At 63.7% G+C, this 15,552-nt stretch overlaps 11 protein-coding genes and 1 non-coding gene across 12 annotated transcripts; 4 read left to right on the forward strand and 8 right to left on the reverse strand.

Moving 5' to 3' along the window:
• Positions 1 to 85: 85 nt before the first annotated feature.
• On the reverse strand, positions 86 to 1,264 carry Q8F55_007262 (uncharacterized protein; the record flags this gene model as incomplete). The annotated part of the gene is made up of 3 exons (XM_069355700.1): positions 86 to 987; positions 1,022 to 1,139; positions 1,172 to 1,264. 3 exons carry the CDS (start codon positions 1,262 to 1,264, stop codon positions 86 to 88), a joined length of 1,113 nt encoding a protein of 370 aa, XP_069207771.1.
• Positions 1,265 to 2,380: 1,116 nt separating this feature from the next.
• On the forward strand, positions 2,381 to 3,211 carry Q8F55_007263 (uncharacterized protein; the record flags this gene model as incomplete). The annotated part of the gene is made up of 2 exons (XM_069355701.1): positions 2,381 to 2,676; positions 2,710 to 3,211. The coding sequence occupies 2 exons, from the start codon at positions 2,381 to 2,383 to the stop codon at positions 3,209 to 3,211; spliced, it is 798 nt and encodes a 265-aa protein (XP_069207772.1).
• A 226-nt stretch (positions 3,212 to 3,437) lies between these two features.
• On the forward strand, positions 3,438 to 3,529 carry Q8F55_007264. The gene has a single exon. It is a non-coding gene; the product is annotated as a tRNA-Val (tRNA).
• A 63-nt stretch (positions 3,530 to 3,592) lies between these two features.
• Q8F55_007265 (uncharacterized protein) lies at positions 3,593 to 4,036 on the reverse strand (the record flags this gene model as incomplete). The annotated part of the gene is made up of 1 exon (XM_069355702.1): positions 3,593 to 4,036. One exon carries the CDS (start codon positions 4,034 to 4,036, stop codon positions 3,593 to 3,595), a length of 444 nt encoding a protein of 147 aa, XP_069207773.1.
• A 1,115-nt stretch (positions 4,037 to 5,151) lies between these two features.
• Positions 5,152 to 5,550, reverse strand: Q8F55_007266 (uncharacterized protein; the record flags this gene model as incomplete). The annotated part of the gene is made up of 1 exon (XM_069355703.1): positions 5,152 to 5,550. The coding sequence occupies one exon, from the start codon at positions 5,548 to 5,550 to the stop codon at positions 5,152 to 5,154; it is 399 nt and encodes a 132-aa protein (XP_069207774.1).
• A 471-nt stretch (positions 5,551 to 6,021) lies between these two features.
• On the reverse strand, positions 6,022 to 6,413 carry Q8F55_007267 (uncharacterized protein; the record flags this gene model as incomplete). The annotated part of the gene is made up of 2 exons (XM_069355704.1): positions 6,022 to 6,075; positions 6,132 to 6,413. 2 exons carry the CDS (start codon positions 6,411 to 6,413, stop codon positions 6,022 to 6,024), a joined length of 336 nt encoding a protein of 111 aa, XP_069207775.1.
• A 596-nt stretch (positions 6,414 to 7,009) lies between these two features.
• Q8F55_007268 (uncharacterized protein) lies at positions 7,010 to 7,369 on the reverse strand (the record flags this gene model as incomplete). The annotated part of the gene is made up of 1 exon (XM_069355705.1): positions 7,010 to 7,369. The coding sequence occupies one exon, from the start codon at positions 7,367 to 7,369 to the stop codon at positions 7,010 to 7,012; it is 360 nt and encodes a 119-aa protein (XP_069207776.1).
• A 549-nt stretch (positions 7,370 to 7,918) lies between these two features.
• On the reverse strand, positions 7,919 to 8,281 carry Q8F55_007269 (uncharacterized protein; the record flags this gene model as incomplete). Its single annotated transcript, XM_069355706.1, has 1 exon — positions 7,919 to 8,281. One exon carries the CDS (start codon positions 8,279 to 8,281, stop codon positions 7,919 to 7,921), a length of 363 nt encoding a protein of 120 aa, XP_069207777.1.
• Positions 8,282 to 9,108: 827 nt separating this feature from the next.
• Positions 9,109 to 9,627, reverse strand: Q8F55_007270 (uncharacterized protein; the record flags this gene model as incomplete). Its single annotated transcript, XM_069355707.1, has 1 exon — positions 9,109 to 9,627. The coding sequence occupies one exon, from the start codon at positions 9,625 to 9,627 to the stop codon at positions 9,109 to 9,111; it is 519 nt and encodes a 172-aa protein (XP_069207778.1).
• A 248-nt stretch (positions 9,628 to 9,875) lies between these two features.
• Positions 9,876 to 11,263, reverse strand: Q8F55_007271 (uncharacterized protein; the record flags this gene model as incomplete). Its single annotated transcript, XM_069355708.1, has 9 exons — positions 9,876 to 10,095; positions 10,130 to 10,245; positions 10,279 to 10,373; positions 10,406 to 10,490; positions 10,524 to 10,581; positions 10,615 to 10,722; positions 10,760 to 10,980; positions 11,015 to 11,032; positions 11,069 to 11,263. The coding sequence occupies 9 exons, from the start codon at positions 11,261 to 11,263 to the stop codon at positions 9,876 to 9,878; spliced, it is 1,116 nt and encodes a 371-aa protein (XP_069207779.1).
• A 627-nt stretch (positions 11,264 to 11,890) lies between these two features.
• Q8F55_007272 (uncharacterized protein) lies at positions 11,891 to 13,635 on the forward strand (the record flags this gene model as incomplete). The annotated part of the gene is made up of 3 exons (XM_069355709.1): positions 11,891 to 12,340; positions 12,375 to 12,694; positions 13,578 to 13,635. The coding sequence occupies 3 exons, from the start codon at positions 11,891 to 11,893 to the stop codon at positions 13,633 to 13,635; spliced, it is 828 nt and encodes a 275-aa protein (XP_069207780.1).
• A 1,220-nt stretch (positions 13,636 to 14,855) lies between these two features.
• Positions 14,856 to 15,224, forward strand: Q8F55_007273 (uncharacterized protein; the record flags this gene model as incomplete). The annotated part of the gene is made up of 1 exon (XM_069355710.1): positions 14,856 to 15,224. The coding sequence occupies one exon, from the start codon at positions 14,856 to 14,858 to the stop codon at positions 15,222 to 15,224; it is 369 nt and encodes a 122-aa protein (XP_069207781.1).
• Between the last annotated feature and the right edge of the window lie 328 nt (positions 15,225 to 15,552).

The raw sequence follows: 15,552 nt of genomic DNA on the forward strand, positions 1-15,552 counted from the left end.
AGGGCGTCTACATCGCTGCGGCGTGTCGCCCGCCCCTGCCAGCAGCGTGCCACTTGCGCCAACTCAGCTAACAACACACAATGCATCACCTCGACAGCCGTGACAGGATACCCCGCTGCGCCCCGCGCAGCAGCACACACGTGTACGCCAGGAGCGGTGTCTCGATCCCGTGCTCCCTAGCGACAGCGAGCACGCTGCCCGCGATCACTTCCACCTCGATCGGCCGCCCGGCCTCCCGGTCGACAAGCATGCTCATCTTGTAGTCGTGCAGCAGGCCACCGGGAGACGAGTGGACGACGGCGTCGAACACGCTCTCGATCGTCTGCTCGAGGCTCCCCGCGACCTGACCGGAGGGGTACAGCGTCATGCCGGGGTACAGCAGCCCTGCGGCGTACCCGACCCCGACGACCTCCTTGGCGAGCGCGCGCACCGCGGCGATATCCTCGGCGCACATGTCGGCCAGGAGGATGTGCTTCGCCCCCATGAGCGTCTGCACGCTCGACCAGATACAGTTGAGCAGGTTCTTGCTGAAGCGCACGCTGTCGATGCGCTCCGTCGTCTCGAGCACGCCGACCCGGTTCTCGGCCAGCGTCCCGTGCCCGCTCGTGCGCAGCAGGCTCACCCACAGCCCCAGCGCGCTCGCCTCGGCGCTAGAGGGTGCCCTCCCAGGCGCGCACACGCCCGACACGGTCGCGTCCTTGGCGTTGGTCCACTGGATGTGCTTGCCGCCGTCGGACGTCGTGATGAACGTCCAGACGACCGTCGAGATGAGCGGGGCCGGGGTGGACGCAGCCTGGAGCGCAGCGTACAGGTCGGCCTCGACGCCCAGCCCGTTCTGGATCAAGCTCCACGCCGCCACCTGCCCGCTCGCGATGGCGGGCGCGAGGAGCGCCGCGTTGCGCAGCACGTCGGGCACCGACTTGGTCGCCAGCACGCCGAGCGCGTACCGTGTTCCGTCGGCCAGCGCGTCCTCCTGGGATTTGAACACTGCTGTCAGCGGGGGCCAGGAGGGAGGACTTACACCGCGCCGGCCGCCAGCCCTTGATCACACCGAAGCGCTGCGAGTCGATCGTCACCTCGCCGCGCGCGTACACGTCGTAGTTTGACCGCGCGACGGCGCTGACGCGGGCCAATCCGGACTATGGTCAGCGGCGAAGCGGCTCAAACATACGTGTTCGAGGAGGTAGGCGTAGGCCGTGCCGACTGAGCCGAGCCCGATGAGGAGGACGTCGACGGGGCGCGTGGGGGGCGAGGTGAGTGTCATGCTGCTTGTGGTTTGCGGGTCACGTCGGTGAACAAGGGCTTAAGTATCCTCGCGGTTCTTGTCGGCCCCCGACCCACCCTCCAAACGAAGACCTGCTCCGCCCAACGATAACAATTAGAAAGACCCACTTTCGCTGTCCCAAAAGTGGGGTGGGGTGGGTGGGGTGGGTGCGCCGGTCTCCGGCGCCGGACCTGGCCGACACCGCAACCCGCCCACCGAACCCCGCAACCCGGGGCAGAATGGCCATCGCGGAGTGGAATCTGACACGGAGATAAGAATCTGACATGCGGGCGATGTGATATGCGTCGGGTGGGGTAGGTCGGTGGGGTGCGGGCGAGCATGGGGGGGTGGGGTAGACATCGGCGTCTAGCGTGGTTCGAGGTTGCCTGGCTGACCACGCAGCTCCTCGACCCCAGAGCACCCGCAGGTGGCCCGTACCAGCTTGCTTCGCTTTACCTCTCTTGCGGTTGGTTCGAGTCCCTGCCCGGTACCGGTACCCGCAGTCCGTGGCCGCCAAGTTGATGGACTACCCCGCGGCTCCGGCATGAGCGAGCTTTGGTTCCAGCGTCGGGGCGATAGGTACATGGTTGACCCGGGCGTCGTCGTCGAACGTTGAGACGGGGTCGCCTGATGCGGGCCGGTACGACGCGTTCACGGACTGCAGTCTTGCACTTGCTGGCGACACTGCTGCGGTGTGCACGCGGCACAGTTCCGAACTATGCTTACTTGCCCAATATGCAGCTGCGGTGCTACCCTCCAAGGTGAAGGGCCGCTCCTGGGATGTGCGATCGTTCCCGTGTTGTCGAAGGATGACGCCTGCGGTGGCGGTGGTTGTGGCTGATGGCTTATCGCCTGGGCCGCTCCATCGGAAAAGTCTTCAGCACTCCCAGAGACATTCCAGTACGCATAAGATAGACCTTGGCAGCATACTCTCCCTCCCCAATACCACCCAGAGCCCACCTCGCAAGTGACTACCCGGCCGAACCGCGTCGCCGGTGGAGCTCCGCCGACATCGCCATCCCTCGGCACGCTCCACCTGACCACCTGACATCATCCGCCGTGCCTTCATAAACCCCCCGTTCCCATTCTCTCATTTCACCTCTTTCTTCGCCTCCCATGTCGTCCGCAGTCGAGCGACGAGTGGGCGCAGACAATGCGGACAACGACAGCGGCATCGTCAGCATGAGCCCCGTGCCCGCGCCAAAGCCGACAGCGCACTCGCGCGCCGAGATCGCCGCGCTCCTCGACACGATGGACGCCGGCACGCTGCGCGCGCTCCTCCTCGAGGGGTGGGACCACCCGTCCGTGGCCCACCGTATTGAGGAGTACGCCTCTGCCCAGCGCGAGCGCGAGGATGCCGCGGCCAAGGCGAAGCGCGACCTCGAGGCGAGCCCGCCCATCGACTTTGACGAGTGAGTCTGGGCATTGTTTCCAGCTGACTCCAGGCACGCCGAGGATGCGCGCTTCCACCTCGTAGACAAGTTCCGGCGGGACCCGCCGAGGATACAGGTGAACCGGGCGTTTGACGTCGCGCGGCACCTTGAGCACCTGCTCGACGACATTGTGGACCGCACCAAGGCGCACCCGAACTGGGGGACCAAGCACAGCGCGGCGCGCACCATCCTCCGGATCTACGACGTCGTTCTGGTGCAGGGACGCGACGCGCACATCCCGGAGCAGGTGCGCACGGCCGCGACGTGGTGGGGTGCCAAGATGGGCGCTGTGCTCGGCCTGTTCGACCCCGAGGAGCTTGACCGGCAGTCTGATGACGACGGCGCCGGCTGGTTTCAGAAGCTACGTGCGACGGCGCGGCGGGGGAAGGCACTCGGCACGCTCGACAGCCTCGAGGACGAGGTCGGGGGTGTGTTCGTGCGCGCTGCTGGGTCGGGCGATGCGGACGGCGCTGGAACCCTGGCGGCGAGGCGGTGGGAGTCGGCGCGGGGGTGAGGGGGTCGAGGAGGGTCGATGACTCATGCTACAGCTCTATAATACTCTGTGAGTCGGCCTCGGTGATCCAGCAACAGGATACGCTTGTACGAAGATCCCTCGGCCGCTATCACAGCGCACTGACGCGCTCCAGAACATCGACATGCAGCTGATCTGCCCGTGCACACGCACACGCCCATGTTCGCACACCGCGCGCCCCGGCACCACCACCGCCGATCGGCGGCCGGGCTGTATAAGAAAGTGGTTTATTCTGCACGCTTTACACCGCGCAAGTGGGGGATACGCGTGAGGTCGGCGGTTCGAACCCGTCTACAGTCATCCTTTTGTTCGGGAATTATACATGGGGTCGGTACAACAGCGGCCGAGAGTGATGGCGGGTGATTACAGGGCGACGAGTGTGGACGCGAGGACGGCGGCGAGCCCGAGCGCCGCCCACCGCGCTCGGGCGGGAGCTGCGTCGGAGGCGACTTTTGCATTTGCCGCGAGGGCCTGCTGAGGCGGGTCCGACGCGGGCAGGAGCGTGTCCCGGCACTGCATCTTGCCGAGGGGGAGCGAGCCGGGGTTGGAGACGATGCCGAGGTCGCGCACGAGGCAGTCGAGGAACGTGTTGCCGCCGGAAGAGAACGAACACACCCCTATTGTGCTGCTGTCGACCGTGTGGGTGAGGAACTCGTTGATGCTCGTCGCGTTGGCGTCGGTGCGGTTGAACTCGGCGACGCCTTGGCTCCGGTATGCGAACCCGGCGCCGACGCAGCACCTCGCCGCGCTCGGCTGCAGGTCGTACGTGTAGCATGTGAGGCCGGGGACGGGCGGTGGTGGTGCCATGGTGTGGGTGCGATTTAGTGGGCCTCTTGGCCGCTCACGCCCTCATATACTTCCCCAACATGCTGCCCAACTTTCCAAAACAACCTTGTTCACAGGTCCTGGAAGTCGACGTCCCCAGGTCCGCGACCGACGTTTCCGCACACGTCGCAGAACGCGGAACGAGGCAGCAAGACAACACCCGTCGGTGCCTGGTTTCAGTGCCTCTGCGCACTCCAAGTTGTCGGCACCCCCCCGTTTGAGGAGCAGGGGTCGAGCTCGAATGGCTCGGCAGAGGGGATAGCGATACATGCAGGGTGGGGGGCCGCAGAGAGGGGAGGTAGATGGCTGGTGGGGGCTGCAGAGGACGAGCTGGGGAGCATGGTGGCGAGGGCGAGCGCGCCGCTCTTGGCGTTCGGTGACCCGACTGCGCCGCTCTCCGTCGGGATGACGCCCGCTAGGATACGTTGGTCGTTCGCGGACGAGCGCCGCGCGGTCCGGGACGCTGGAAGACGAGCGCCGCGCGGTCCGGGACGCTGGAGGGCTGGACGGTGCGGGCGGCAGAGTCGCTGCTGGGCTTGGCTTCCGACTTGCATGGCTGGCGAGGGAGGTGGGTGCGAGTGGTGGCCACAGCCTTTCCGCCTCGGCAGACATATACAAGCCCCCCCGCGTGGCGTTATCGCCAGACAGCAAGTATCATGAAGACGTTGAAGCTGCGCGCGGGCACGCCGCGTCGATGCACATTGTTCACCGCTTGTCAGCGCACACGCGCCGTGTCGGGATGCCACACGGCGGGTTTCAACAACCTTAACAGCATTTGGCCCAGAGGCATAACGTTCCCTGGGGGGTGGGGATGGCGGGCTGGCTGGCTTGGGCGACTTTGTCGGAGGACAGAGCAGGTATCCCTGAGGGATGTGGCCTTGGCAGAGTGTCCGAGTCGAGAGGACGTGTTTCACAAGGCGGCTCTCCTGTTGTTTACACCTCCGCCTTTGACGGACCGGGCGGGGTGCTTCAGCACAGCGTACGATGCCAGGCGTCTGCACAGCAGCAAGGCTCGCGGCCCACCACCTCAGCGGCATGATTCCATCTCCCCGCTCTACATGTAGCCCCAGAACCGATAAGTGTCCATCCTATAGTCCCTACAGCGCGACGACGCTCGACGCGAGCACGGCCGCGAGGGCAAGCGCAGCCCACTTGCCGCTCGGCGCGAGTGCGACGGCGGCACTGGACGGCGGGAGGTCCCCCTTGCAGGACACGTTGACCTTTCCGGCACTGAGCTCGGTGAAGTTCTCCTTGACGAGTGAGGCGCGGTCCGGGATGTTGAACGCCTTCTGGATGCAGGCCACAAAGTCTTTTGTGGACTCGACTTCCGACTTTGTGTAGCCGCAAAACGAGGCGTCGAGCTTTGAGTTGGCGTTCCCGATAGGACCGCCGAGGTAGATAGCCCCGGAGCCCACGCAGCAGGCCTTCATCGCGGCCATATCCCGCCCGGCACAGGTTATGCCGTTGATGGTGGTGTTCGCGGGGCTGATAGACATGGCTGGTGAGGTGGTGTGAGTCGGTGGGTGGTGGGTGGTGGTCTCTGACCACGCCGGGGCTGTACACACATGTACATATGTACTTCTTCGCATGCCCACTCGAACGCGGTGTGCTGGGGCGGTGGCTAGGCAAACACAGCGACGATGCATGTGCATACTACCTGGGCGCAGCAGTATCCAAGGCCGTCTGCACAGCGCGACGCGCCCAGTATCTCAAAGGGAAGCTTGTTTCAACCTTGACAGCATTAACCCCACAGACATATCATGCCTTGCCAAGGCGAGCAAGCGGGCGGCACCGCATGGTCGTCGGTCGTGGCACAGTATCTGGCCCGTTGCGAGGGACACGGCGAGTCGCACGCGCGCACCTCCGCGTTTGACGGACAGGGTGTTGCATCCCAGTAAACATGACCGGGGGCCCACGGCCCCCATCCAGCTAGCGCTATGGCCCAAGAAACCGAAGTGTACAAGGCCCTACAGCGCCATAACGGTCGAGGCAAGCACGGCGACGAGGGCGACGGCGGCCCACTTGCCGTTTAGCGCGACGGCGCCGTTCGCCCCAGGGAGGACGCTTGGCACGATACATTGTTGTTTCCCGGGATGAGGGCGGCAGGATCCGACAGGTTGAACGTCTGGACGAGGCAGGCGACCAGGTCGCGCGTGTGCTTGTTGGCAGACCAGGGGTAGTAGCACACGCCGACAATGTCGCCGCTGCCCGTGAACGTGTAGCGGTTTCCCTGCTTGGGGACCTCATCGTGGTAGGTCTGTGAGGAGTTGCAGCAGGCAGACATCGCGACAGTGTCGAGGCTTGCGCAGAAGAGGCCGTCGGTAAGGTTTCTTCTGGACAGGGTGAGGACAGCGGACATGGTGAGTGAGTGGCGGCCTCTGGCGATGCCAGCGCTGGGCATACATACCTCGCACGGTGTGCTCGTGAGGCACACCTCTGAAGATGTGCTAGATGAAAGCAGCAGTGTCTCTTGACGACGCGCATTTGTTTCACCGCACGCCGCATCACATGACGCGCCGGAATGCCACAATGACGTTGCGACCTTGACACCAGAGGCTTAACAGTCGCTGCAGCCGGGAGGATGGGGTTTTGGCGGGGCACTAGCTGGGTGGGCGACACTGCATCGTCGTCATGAGGAAACAAGAACAGCCCTGGGCGATTTGCGTCTGTCGTTGCGTTGGTCTCATAGGTGACCTTGTCCAAGAGGAGTTTGGTCGAGGGGGTGGTTGAATACTGAGGCGGCTCGGCAGTTGCGGGGACAGTCAGTCTGTCCGCAGTTGAAGTGTTTCACGAAGCCGCTCGCCCATCGTGTTTGCACCTTCCGGGGGTAATGGCCAGGGAGACGCAGAGCATACTGCAACAACCAAGCAGTGACCCGCCTGAAACGACATCAGTGGCACGGTTCATCCACTGAACTCTACAACCCAAGAACCCGGAATTGTCCAAGCATCGTCCCTACAGCGCGACAACGGTCGACGCGAGCAGTGCGACGAGGGCCAGCGCGCCCCACTTTGTGCTGTGCGTCGTAGCGGCCGAGGTGGGCAGGGTGGTGAGGACGCACGTCACCTGGCCCTTGGTCGTCTTGCCCATGCAGTTGTCGTAGCGGTCGCTCAGCGTCGAGTTGACGGCGAAGGTGCACACGCCGACGTTGCCGGTGTGGACCGTGAGGTTGCTGTTGACCTTGGGCGCGAACGTGTCCGTCTTGTTGAAGTCGGCGCCCGAGAGCGACGTGTACTTGAGCCCGTCGCCGGTGCAGCACTTGGAGAGCGTGGACGCCAGCTCGTAGCTGTAGCATTTGAAACCGTTCGTGGCCATGGCGGGGGGTGTTGTGGTGGTGGCCGGGGCTGGCGGGTGGAAAAGACGACCCACCAGCTTTATACATGCACGCCGAGCAGAGCAAACACTGCTAGCCCACGTCCCCGGCCAACTGGACATGCGTCTATCACGAGCACAAATAGCTAGACCGCATGCAGGTGGGTACGTCTGGACCGCGCTCCGCGTTGCCTGGCCTCGACGATGGCGGCACGCAACCCAACGCCGGACGCCACTGACTTAGGCTGGGCCCCGCGGCCTGGGCTCCGCTGCATCCATCGACGACAAGCCACAAAGCCACAAAAGTGGGCGAGCTATCTGAACTCGGGCTTGGGTCTGTCGTTTCTGCAGGCCATGCGGCCGGATCCATGCAGGCTCTTGGCGCGGCCCCGGCCCGCCGTGCAAGTGAGATATGCTCCTCTAACCTTTATCTGCACGCGTTTAGTCCAACACCGACGCGTCACACTCGACCGCTACTTATCGCCTCCAGGCTCCATCCATTACATGTACAAATGAAACCTCACTGGAACCCAATCTCCCCTTCCAAGCCGCTTACAGCACAACGGCCGACGCGAGGAGTGCCACCACCCCCAGCAGCCCCCACGTCGCGTGTGCGCGCTTCCGCCCGCCGTTCTTCACCTTCGGCTGGCACTGGAGCCACTTCTTATCCATGCCGACCTTGCCAGCGAAGCATAGCGCCATCGTTTCCGCGACGCCTGTGTCGTCCATGTCGCAGTAGGCGATGGTCGGGCCCGTGATGTTGGCCCAGAGCTGGCTCGCGATGGCCGGCCTGCTTGTGTTGAACGAGCCCTGCGGCATGGTACCGAACGACGTGTGTCCCCCGGTGCAGCATGCCTGCAGCTCGGGGACCTTGGCACCCGTGTAGCAGTCGAGTCCGGTGATGATGATGGGCATGATGGTTTGGGTGTTGCAGGCGTGAAGAGGTGGTGTACGAGGATGTGTCGAGCAGGCCTTAAGTGCAAGTTGTGTTTACACCGCCTTGGTGGTGGCACATGGGCCAGGCATGCCACAGCTCAAGTTACCAGCCACCTCCGGGACTGTCGGGTCAACTGGGCAAGAAGGTAGTTGGTAACTGGAACTCCGCAATGCTCGGGCCCTGTAGCACCAAGTGCAGGTCCCAGCCAGCCGGGAGTTACAGCCCACCATCCCCCCCTTGACCTGCACTGCCCCAAAAACCCCGGGCAAGGCACTTGTCTGTCTTCACCTGCGCATCGCTACGGCATCTCTGACTGCCGGTACGTTCGTATCGTGAAGGGTTGGGTCGTGGGTGTTGGGCCACACAGGTGGCCATGGCCTGTCAGGGTGGCAGTTTCATCTCCTCCAGCGAGGAACACTCGAAAAGACCATTCCTCGCTCCATCCGTTCCTTGCACTGCCTCCCCCTCCCAGCAAACACTTGGTCAGATGCAGAAGTTGTACAGTGATCTCGGCGAACCCCGAGGCGTTTGGCCAGCACTTGTTTGTCTGCCACCTCCGGCACGACGGCAGCGGGTACCGCCGGCTGCTGTCGCGTTTCAACGCCACTGCCTTCGGAGTGTGGCCCTATTCGACATGTTCTGGTCCGGGGACAGACCCACTCGTTGCCACGGAGCGCGCTGCTCCGACGGCCGAGACACTGTTCGGTGGCATGGAGGCAGTTTCATGTTGGACGGAGACATTCCCCGGGTTCCCTGCACTAGCTCGCCTCAACACGCGCAATTAATTCATCCTATGCAGAAGTACTTATGCAGCAATCACCGCCGTGGCTACTACGAGCCCCATGAGTGCCGCGATCCCCCAGCTCGCGTGTACCGTGCTCGCTCCAGAGGCGGCCCCGGTCGCCGTCGCGGCGTCGCTCGCGCTCGCGCTCGCGCCACGCGCCCCGCTGACATTGAAGAGCGTGAGCTTGACCTCGGGCGTCTCGGCCAGCACGCTGCCGTTCTGGAGCGAGATCGTGACCCCGAACCACATGTCCGGGTCGTACCCCCACGTGTCGGTCCCGAACATGCACGAGGCGGTATCCTGCCCGTTGCCCTCGCCCCACGGATCGTCGATGTGGCAGCGCGAGATGGGCGAGCCGCTGATGGCGGGGGGCAGGCTCCAGCCGCGCGGAGTGACAGCCGAGAACTGGAAGGACGTAAGGTTTGTGAACTCGCCTGTGCAGCAGCTCTCGAGGTCGGACGACCGGATGCCGGAGAAGTAGTCGATGCTGAGGGGCGGGTCGAGGCCGTACGCGGGCCCGGCGGCGATGATGCTCGCCATGGGGGGCAGCACTTGTCGTGGGGAGTGAGGAGGTGCATGGAGGAGACGGGTTAGTGGGTGCTACGTTGCGATGTTGCGACCGTCTCCGAGGACCAAGAGGTCCGCGTTACTGTCACAGTGTTGCGATCTAACCCAGATAAGCTCGACATGGCCCTGCACCATTGTCTCACTTGCCAAGCCGCTCGGGGATTGCAGGACTTGACCGCGCATGTAGTGAGTATGGATCTATGTCTACAACGATGAAAGCATTACGCGGCAGGGGCCGCAGTAACGGCAGGTTCGGCAGCCGCCTCGGGTTCCGCAGTTGCCTCCTTGGTTCCGTTCGCGGTGCCCGCCAGCGTCGACTCCTCACTCTCCTCACCGCCGGCCAGCTGGTCGACGGCATGCTTGATCCCGAGGCCAGTGGGCGCGACCCACGGCTTGCCCTGCGAGTCGAGCCGTCCGCCGTCGGGCGCGAGGCGGCAGAAGCTACCGTCAGCAGTCGCAGCGAGACAACACCCACTCGGCCAGCTCCTTCCAGTACACCCCGTGGTCGTACTTGAAGTTGACCTGGCCGCCGTAGTCGCTCTCGAGCTGGTCGGCCGCGATAAGCTCGTCGAGGTCGGGGTTGAAGCGCACCTGCCGTCAGCGCGCGCCACCCGGCACACCCACCTTGTCGCGCGACACGGGGTCGATGAAGGGCGAGATGGCCGAGAAGAAGGCGCCGAAGAACCACGGCGCGTTGACGATGATGCCGCGCCCCAGGCCTGCGGTCAGCTCGGAAAGCGGACGCACCCACGCTCGACGTAGTGGTTGGCCATGATGTGCAGCACCGTGCGCGACATCTGCATGCTCGTGCGCTCCGAGAACGAGATGGACGCGTACTGCCGTCAGCTCGGCCGCGGCGGGTTACTCACATCGAGGAAGATGACCAGCTGCTCCTGCCCCGGAGGCATGAGGTCGATACACCGCTCCCTGTCGTCAGCTGGCCCTTCAACACGCACTCACAAGAACCACACAGTGTACCGCACCATCCGGGGCGACTCCTTGGTGTTCTGGCGCCCCGGCCGCATGATGAGCAGCGGCCGGCCCTGCTTGTCGAATCCGGAGAGGACGCTGGGGGTGTGAGCTGCGCACCTCCCCACCCACTCACATCTTGCCCGTCTCGTTCTCCGGCTCCACCTCGCCCGGCTCGATCAGGTCGGGGCGGTACTCCCTCCTCCACTCGAGCGTCGCCTTGATCCGCTTCTTGGCGTCGGCCATGTGCCACTTCGCAGCGCGCATATAGCGCGCGTGTACCATCGGGTCGGCGAGGAAGCGAGCCTCCCAGGGGTAGTACTCGTCGTCTTCTGGCAGCGTGATCTCCGCCGTGTACTCTGCGTCAGCTCGGCGGCTCAACCACACCAACCTCGCGCAGGTCCTCGATCTGGCGTCAATCAGCTGTCCCATACCGCCTACTCACGTCGGCGAGCTGGTTGTCGGTGTATTCCCGCGTGGGGATCTCGCTGTCCTCCGGGGCGACGGCGATGATCGAGTAGGTGACGGGAAGGCCGGGCTCGTCGCCCGCAGCCTTGGGATCCGCCGCCGCGTCTCCTGCAGCGGCCTCGGCACCGTCCCCGGCCGTCTTGGGCGTCGACGACCTCGAGAAGAAGGACATGGTGGTGAGGTGGGGGATGTGACGATGCGTGTTGATTACTCTACTCGATTTCGCTTGTCACCGCACGGCGCGTCGTTCCCGGACCGGCAGCGGGTTTCCCGCGACGCCTCTGCCCTTGGCGTTGCCTGTCGCCTTTTGTGACTGCCCACGCGCGTCGCGAGGACCTGCCGCGAAGTGCACGCTATCACCTGCCGCCGTCGCATACGCTGCTAATCGTTCTTGACTGGGTCCTCTGCCGCTTCACCTACAACCACCGTGCGGCCTCCCCCCGCCGCTCGGATATGGCCGCGGTGACGACGCCGGGACCTCCGAGGGTAACTCCGGTCTGTCCCCTTGGCCGCCGCTGTGTTCACACTCGTCGTCGCGCCAGAATCACACTGACCACAGTGACCCTCAGTGCCAGTTGGACCCCATGGGGCGAGCGTAGATCGACAACTCCGTAGGCTCTGGCTGGCTGACGTGGGCTGGGCTTGGCCGTGGCCGCGGGGCTCCTCGATGACGGACTCACAATCGTGTTCCTGGTGTCTCTCCCATACGACTCCTTCAGCTCCTCTTACATCATAAAGAAACTCATCATCGTGTTCCCATGGCTCCTCATAACATTGCCCAACTCGCCCATCTACCGCAATGGGGCACCCCCCATCTGAAGAGGGCCACGCCTCCTCAAGCGGGAGACGCTCGTCGTCCCACGCCTCACACCTCAGCACGCACCTCAGCGTCCAGGGAACTCACAAGGTCGAGCTCGCGCCCGAGCTCGCAGACGTGACTATCAAGGTCAAGACCGAGGGCAATGACAAGTTAAAGGCCCTCGGAGCGTTCAAGACGTCGGCGAGCGAGGTCGTCACGCTCATCACGCCGCTTGCCCCGGACAAGTTTGCGCTCGGGGCCGGCTCGGCCGTCGACCCCGAGTGGCCAGTTCGGCACCCGGCCAAGCCGGCTGTTCGCTGGAAGACGGGACACCTGTCAACGTCTTCGTGGTGCAAGACGAGCCGGACTACGCGACACACGGCAGAGCAGTCGTTCACCGTCACGTTCCACGACTTCTCGGCCCTCGAGGACTTTGTCAACCTCGTGACAGTGGGTGCAAGTTCGAGACGCAGCTGATCCCAAGACAGAAAAGCACACCGAGTTCGTTTCTATCGCCTGGCGCCTCTCGGGGCCAACAAAGAAGGCACTCCAGACAGAAGTGTACGGCGCAGCCATTCTCGACGCCCGCAGTCGCGCGCTCGACTTCCTCGCCCCGCTCGTCGACGCACCGCCGCGGCTCAAAGCGTTGGATATCGAGGAGGTGGAGGCGGGGTGTCGCGTCCGTTACTCCGCTCCAAAGCGATCCCCAGCGAAAAGCGCAGGCAAGGACAAGGAAGAGGAACACGAGCCCCGCTTCAGCTTCGAGCCCGAACCGAGCACCCACAGCGTCACCGTCAACGTGAAGTGGGTAGTGCTCGAGTGAGGAGGGCGAGTACAAGTCTTGCCGCGCGGGCGTGCCCGTCGACCACCACATATCGCACCTGCATCCGGCAGCTCTGTCTCAACCACAGGGCCTGCCTGCATCGTTTCTCAGCATTACTTGTACCCATGACTCACAATGCAGCACGTCCTGACTGTGCCAATGGCAACCGAGCCCTCCGGCAGCTATCAAGGGGGCACAGGCTGTCACAGCCACCGATTCCCAGCTGCAGGCATGCTACACGAGCGCACACGGCCGTTCAAACTCATCCCGGAGCGGAGTATCTGAGAAAGGGGAGCGAGGCCTGGTCTCTTCGGGTGTTGCTCGCTGGCGGAGATGAAACCGCCACCCTGACAGATCATGGCCACCCGTGTGACCCAACACACACGAGACAACCCGGCATCATACGAAAATACCCGCGGTCAGAGATGTCGCAGCGATGTGCATGTTGAAGTGCCTCTGGTCCGCTCCCCTTGGGACAGTGCAGGTCAAAGGAGGGATGGTAGTCTGTAACTCACGCGGCTGGCTAGCACGCGAGGTTTCGCCACCCGGGCTGCGAGTGGCCTGGGCATCGCCCTCCGCCCCCACACTGCCTGCTACACCAGCCTAAACACAAGCACCTCCAGTACCCTCAGTGTTGAGTGCTACGCCGCTGGACGCTCCAAGATTGCAAGTCCGCCGCGTTGCCACTTCTCCGGGAGGAAGTAAACCAGGGCTCAACACCACCTTCGTCAGAGATCGCAAGCTTGTACCTCATCACGAGATCCGCGTCAGTCGTAGGAGTACGGTGAAACTACCACCCTGACACAGTACGTACGTGCCAAAACATGGCCACGAACGAGAGCAGTCGCCACTAACACGACCCAGTCCCAACGTCTCGACTGGGGATACCTACGTGACGCGCCGGTGGAAGATTGGTGCCTAGGTATCCAACCCCTTGGGGCAGTGCTACCGAGGGAGCGACGGCGGGCCCTCGTTCCTCTCCTACGTGTTTGCGACTCACGTCGGAGCCGGTTGCGAGGGTGCCGCTCGAGCGGCGTCGTATAAGACGGTGCTCGGTGGCAAAGTAAACTCTCGCGGGCCTCCAACACCCGCCACTCCCCACCATGGTCATCGTCCGCGCCGAGTGTCACACCACGACAGCGCTGGATGCAATACACGCGTGCTGCGTCTCGGCGGGAGGCGTGCTCTCCAACCAAACATATGCCGAGTTCAGCGCGCTGCACGCGCCGAACACCTGGCCGCAGATCACGGCCGCAGCCCCCAGCGGCACGGACACTTTGTGCGGCTGCAAGGCGGGCAGGGCTGGCGCGCAGAGGCTGATCGACTGCCTCCATAGCGCGCACAGAAACTTTGGGGCCAACGGGTTGTGTGCGTACACTGTCGCTGGCGACTGGCGCCGCCCGATCCCGTGGCGAACGGTGCTGTTCTACCTGGCCGCCGGGAGCCTGCTCATACTGTCGCCGTGAGCTGCGGATGAGTGGGAGGAAAGTAGACGTAAGTGTGGGGGGCCGAAGTGAAACCGCCTCTTTGACGCGAGTAATCGCTCCAGCTCGTCCTGTTGGGGTTGCTGGCGGGAAGCGTACGGGCATTGCAGGTCGCTTGGTGAGTGAAAGCACCGAAGTGCATAGATGTAATGCATAAGTACAACCTCGTGGTTGCCTCGTGGTCTTACGGATTGGGACGGCGCCAAGACCTAGTTCCCTATTTTGGCTTAGCGAGGAGAGAGAAAGACAAGGGTCGACTGGCTCGATTGCACCTGCACGTTGAGAGAGGCAAGGCACACACGGTTGATCGACCTCCCTCTGGTGTGGCGCCCTGCCGCCTCGCGCCTCGCGCCTCTTGTCAGCCATCGCCAATGAACAATATGATTTACAGTCTCAAGTGCGCGATCTCTGATGCTTTCTCTCGCCTGGTGCCCTCGCCGCCGGCATATCATGTGACTTTAGCCCCTTGGCCTCCGTGCTCGCACACTATGCTTCATTCACTAGCGAGCGAGCGAGCGAGTGAGCGACAACTCAAGCCCCCATATATATAGCCTCGGGCCGTGTCGCCCGCGCATGCAAGCCCGCGTCTCGTCTCCCACGAGACGGCATCCACCATCCACCACCACATCCGCAGCGCGGAGCACACACGACCACCACCATGGCCAAGGGCGGCCCGCAGTACTCGAGTGTGGCGTGCTACTCGAGCAGCCTCGAGCAGATCCAGGGCTGCTGCTCGACCGCGAACGGCATCTACGGCTCGCAGAACGCCAGTACGTTCAAGGCGACCAATCCACAAGGCTTTGCATGGTTCACCGCCAACGGGACGACACTGGGACCCGACGTCGCCAGCTGCGTCGCGTACGCGAGCGCCGCGACGCTGCTCAGCTGCGTAAAGGGCAACATTAGCGACGAGCACAACTACAAGTGTTCTTCGACGACCGCGGCCTCGGCCGGGCACAGCCGGTTATCGACACCCGTGGGCCTCGCATTACTTGGCCTTCTGGCGGGGACAGTGCTCGCGTTGTAGCACCGAGCGGGGGAGGCGCGCGCATAGAGACACGACAGGCGCTGGGATACACGACAAGAGACGACACTTACATAGGGACGTTGGGTGGCGACCCGCCGCCCGACAGGGCAGATAATGATGCATATAATGGCTGGTACGTGCACTGACGTGACAGCTGAACACGACTGAGTGTGTCGGTGGCTTTGGCTCACGCTCATCGGTAGGTCGGATGGGTGGGATTGATCATGGGCGTGCTCGGATGTCCCTCAAGGTCATGTGCGCGCGTCGGGACCGCAATCCTTATCCGCAGCTACACTACTTCCAACGATCTGAGCCATCCGCCCACCCC

This window comes from Vanrija albida (genome assembly GCF_041260175.1).
Source record: "Vanrija albida strain AlHP1 chromosome Unknown contig_5, whole genome shotgun sequence".
Taxonomy (NCBI): Eukaryota; Fungi; Basidiomycota; class Tremellomycetes; order Trichosporonales; family Trichosporonaceae; genus Vanrija; species Vanrija albida.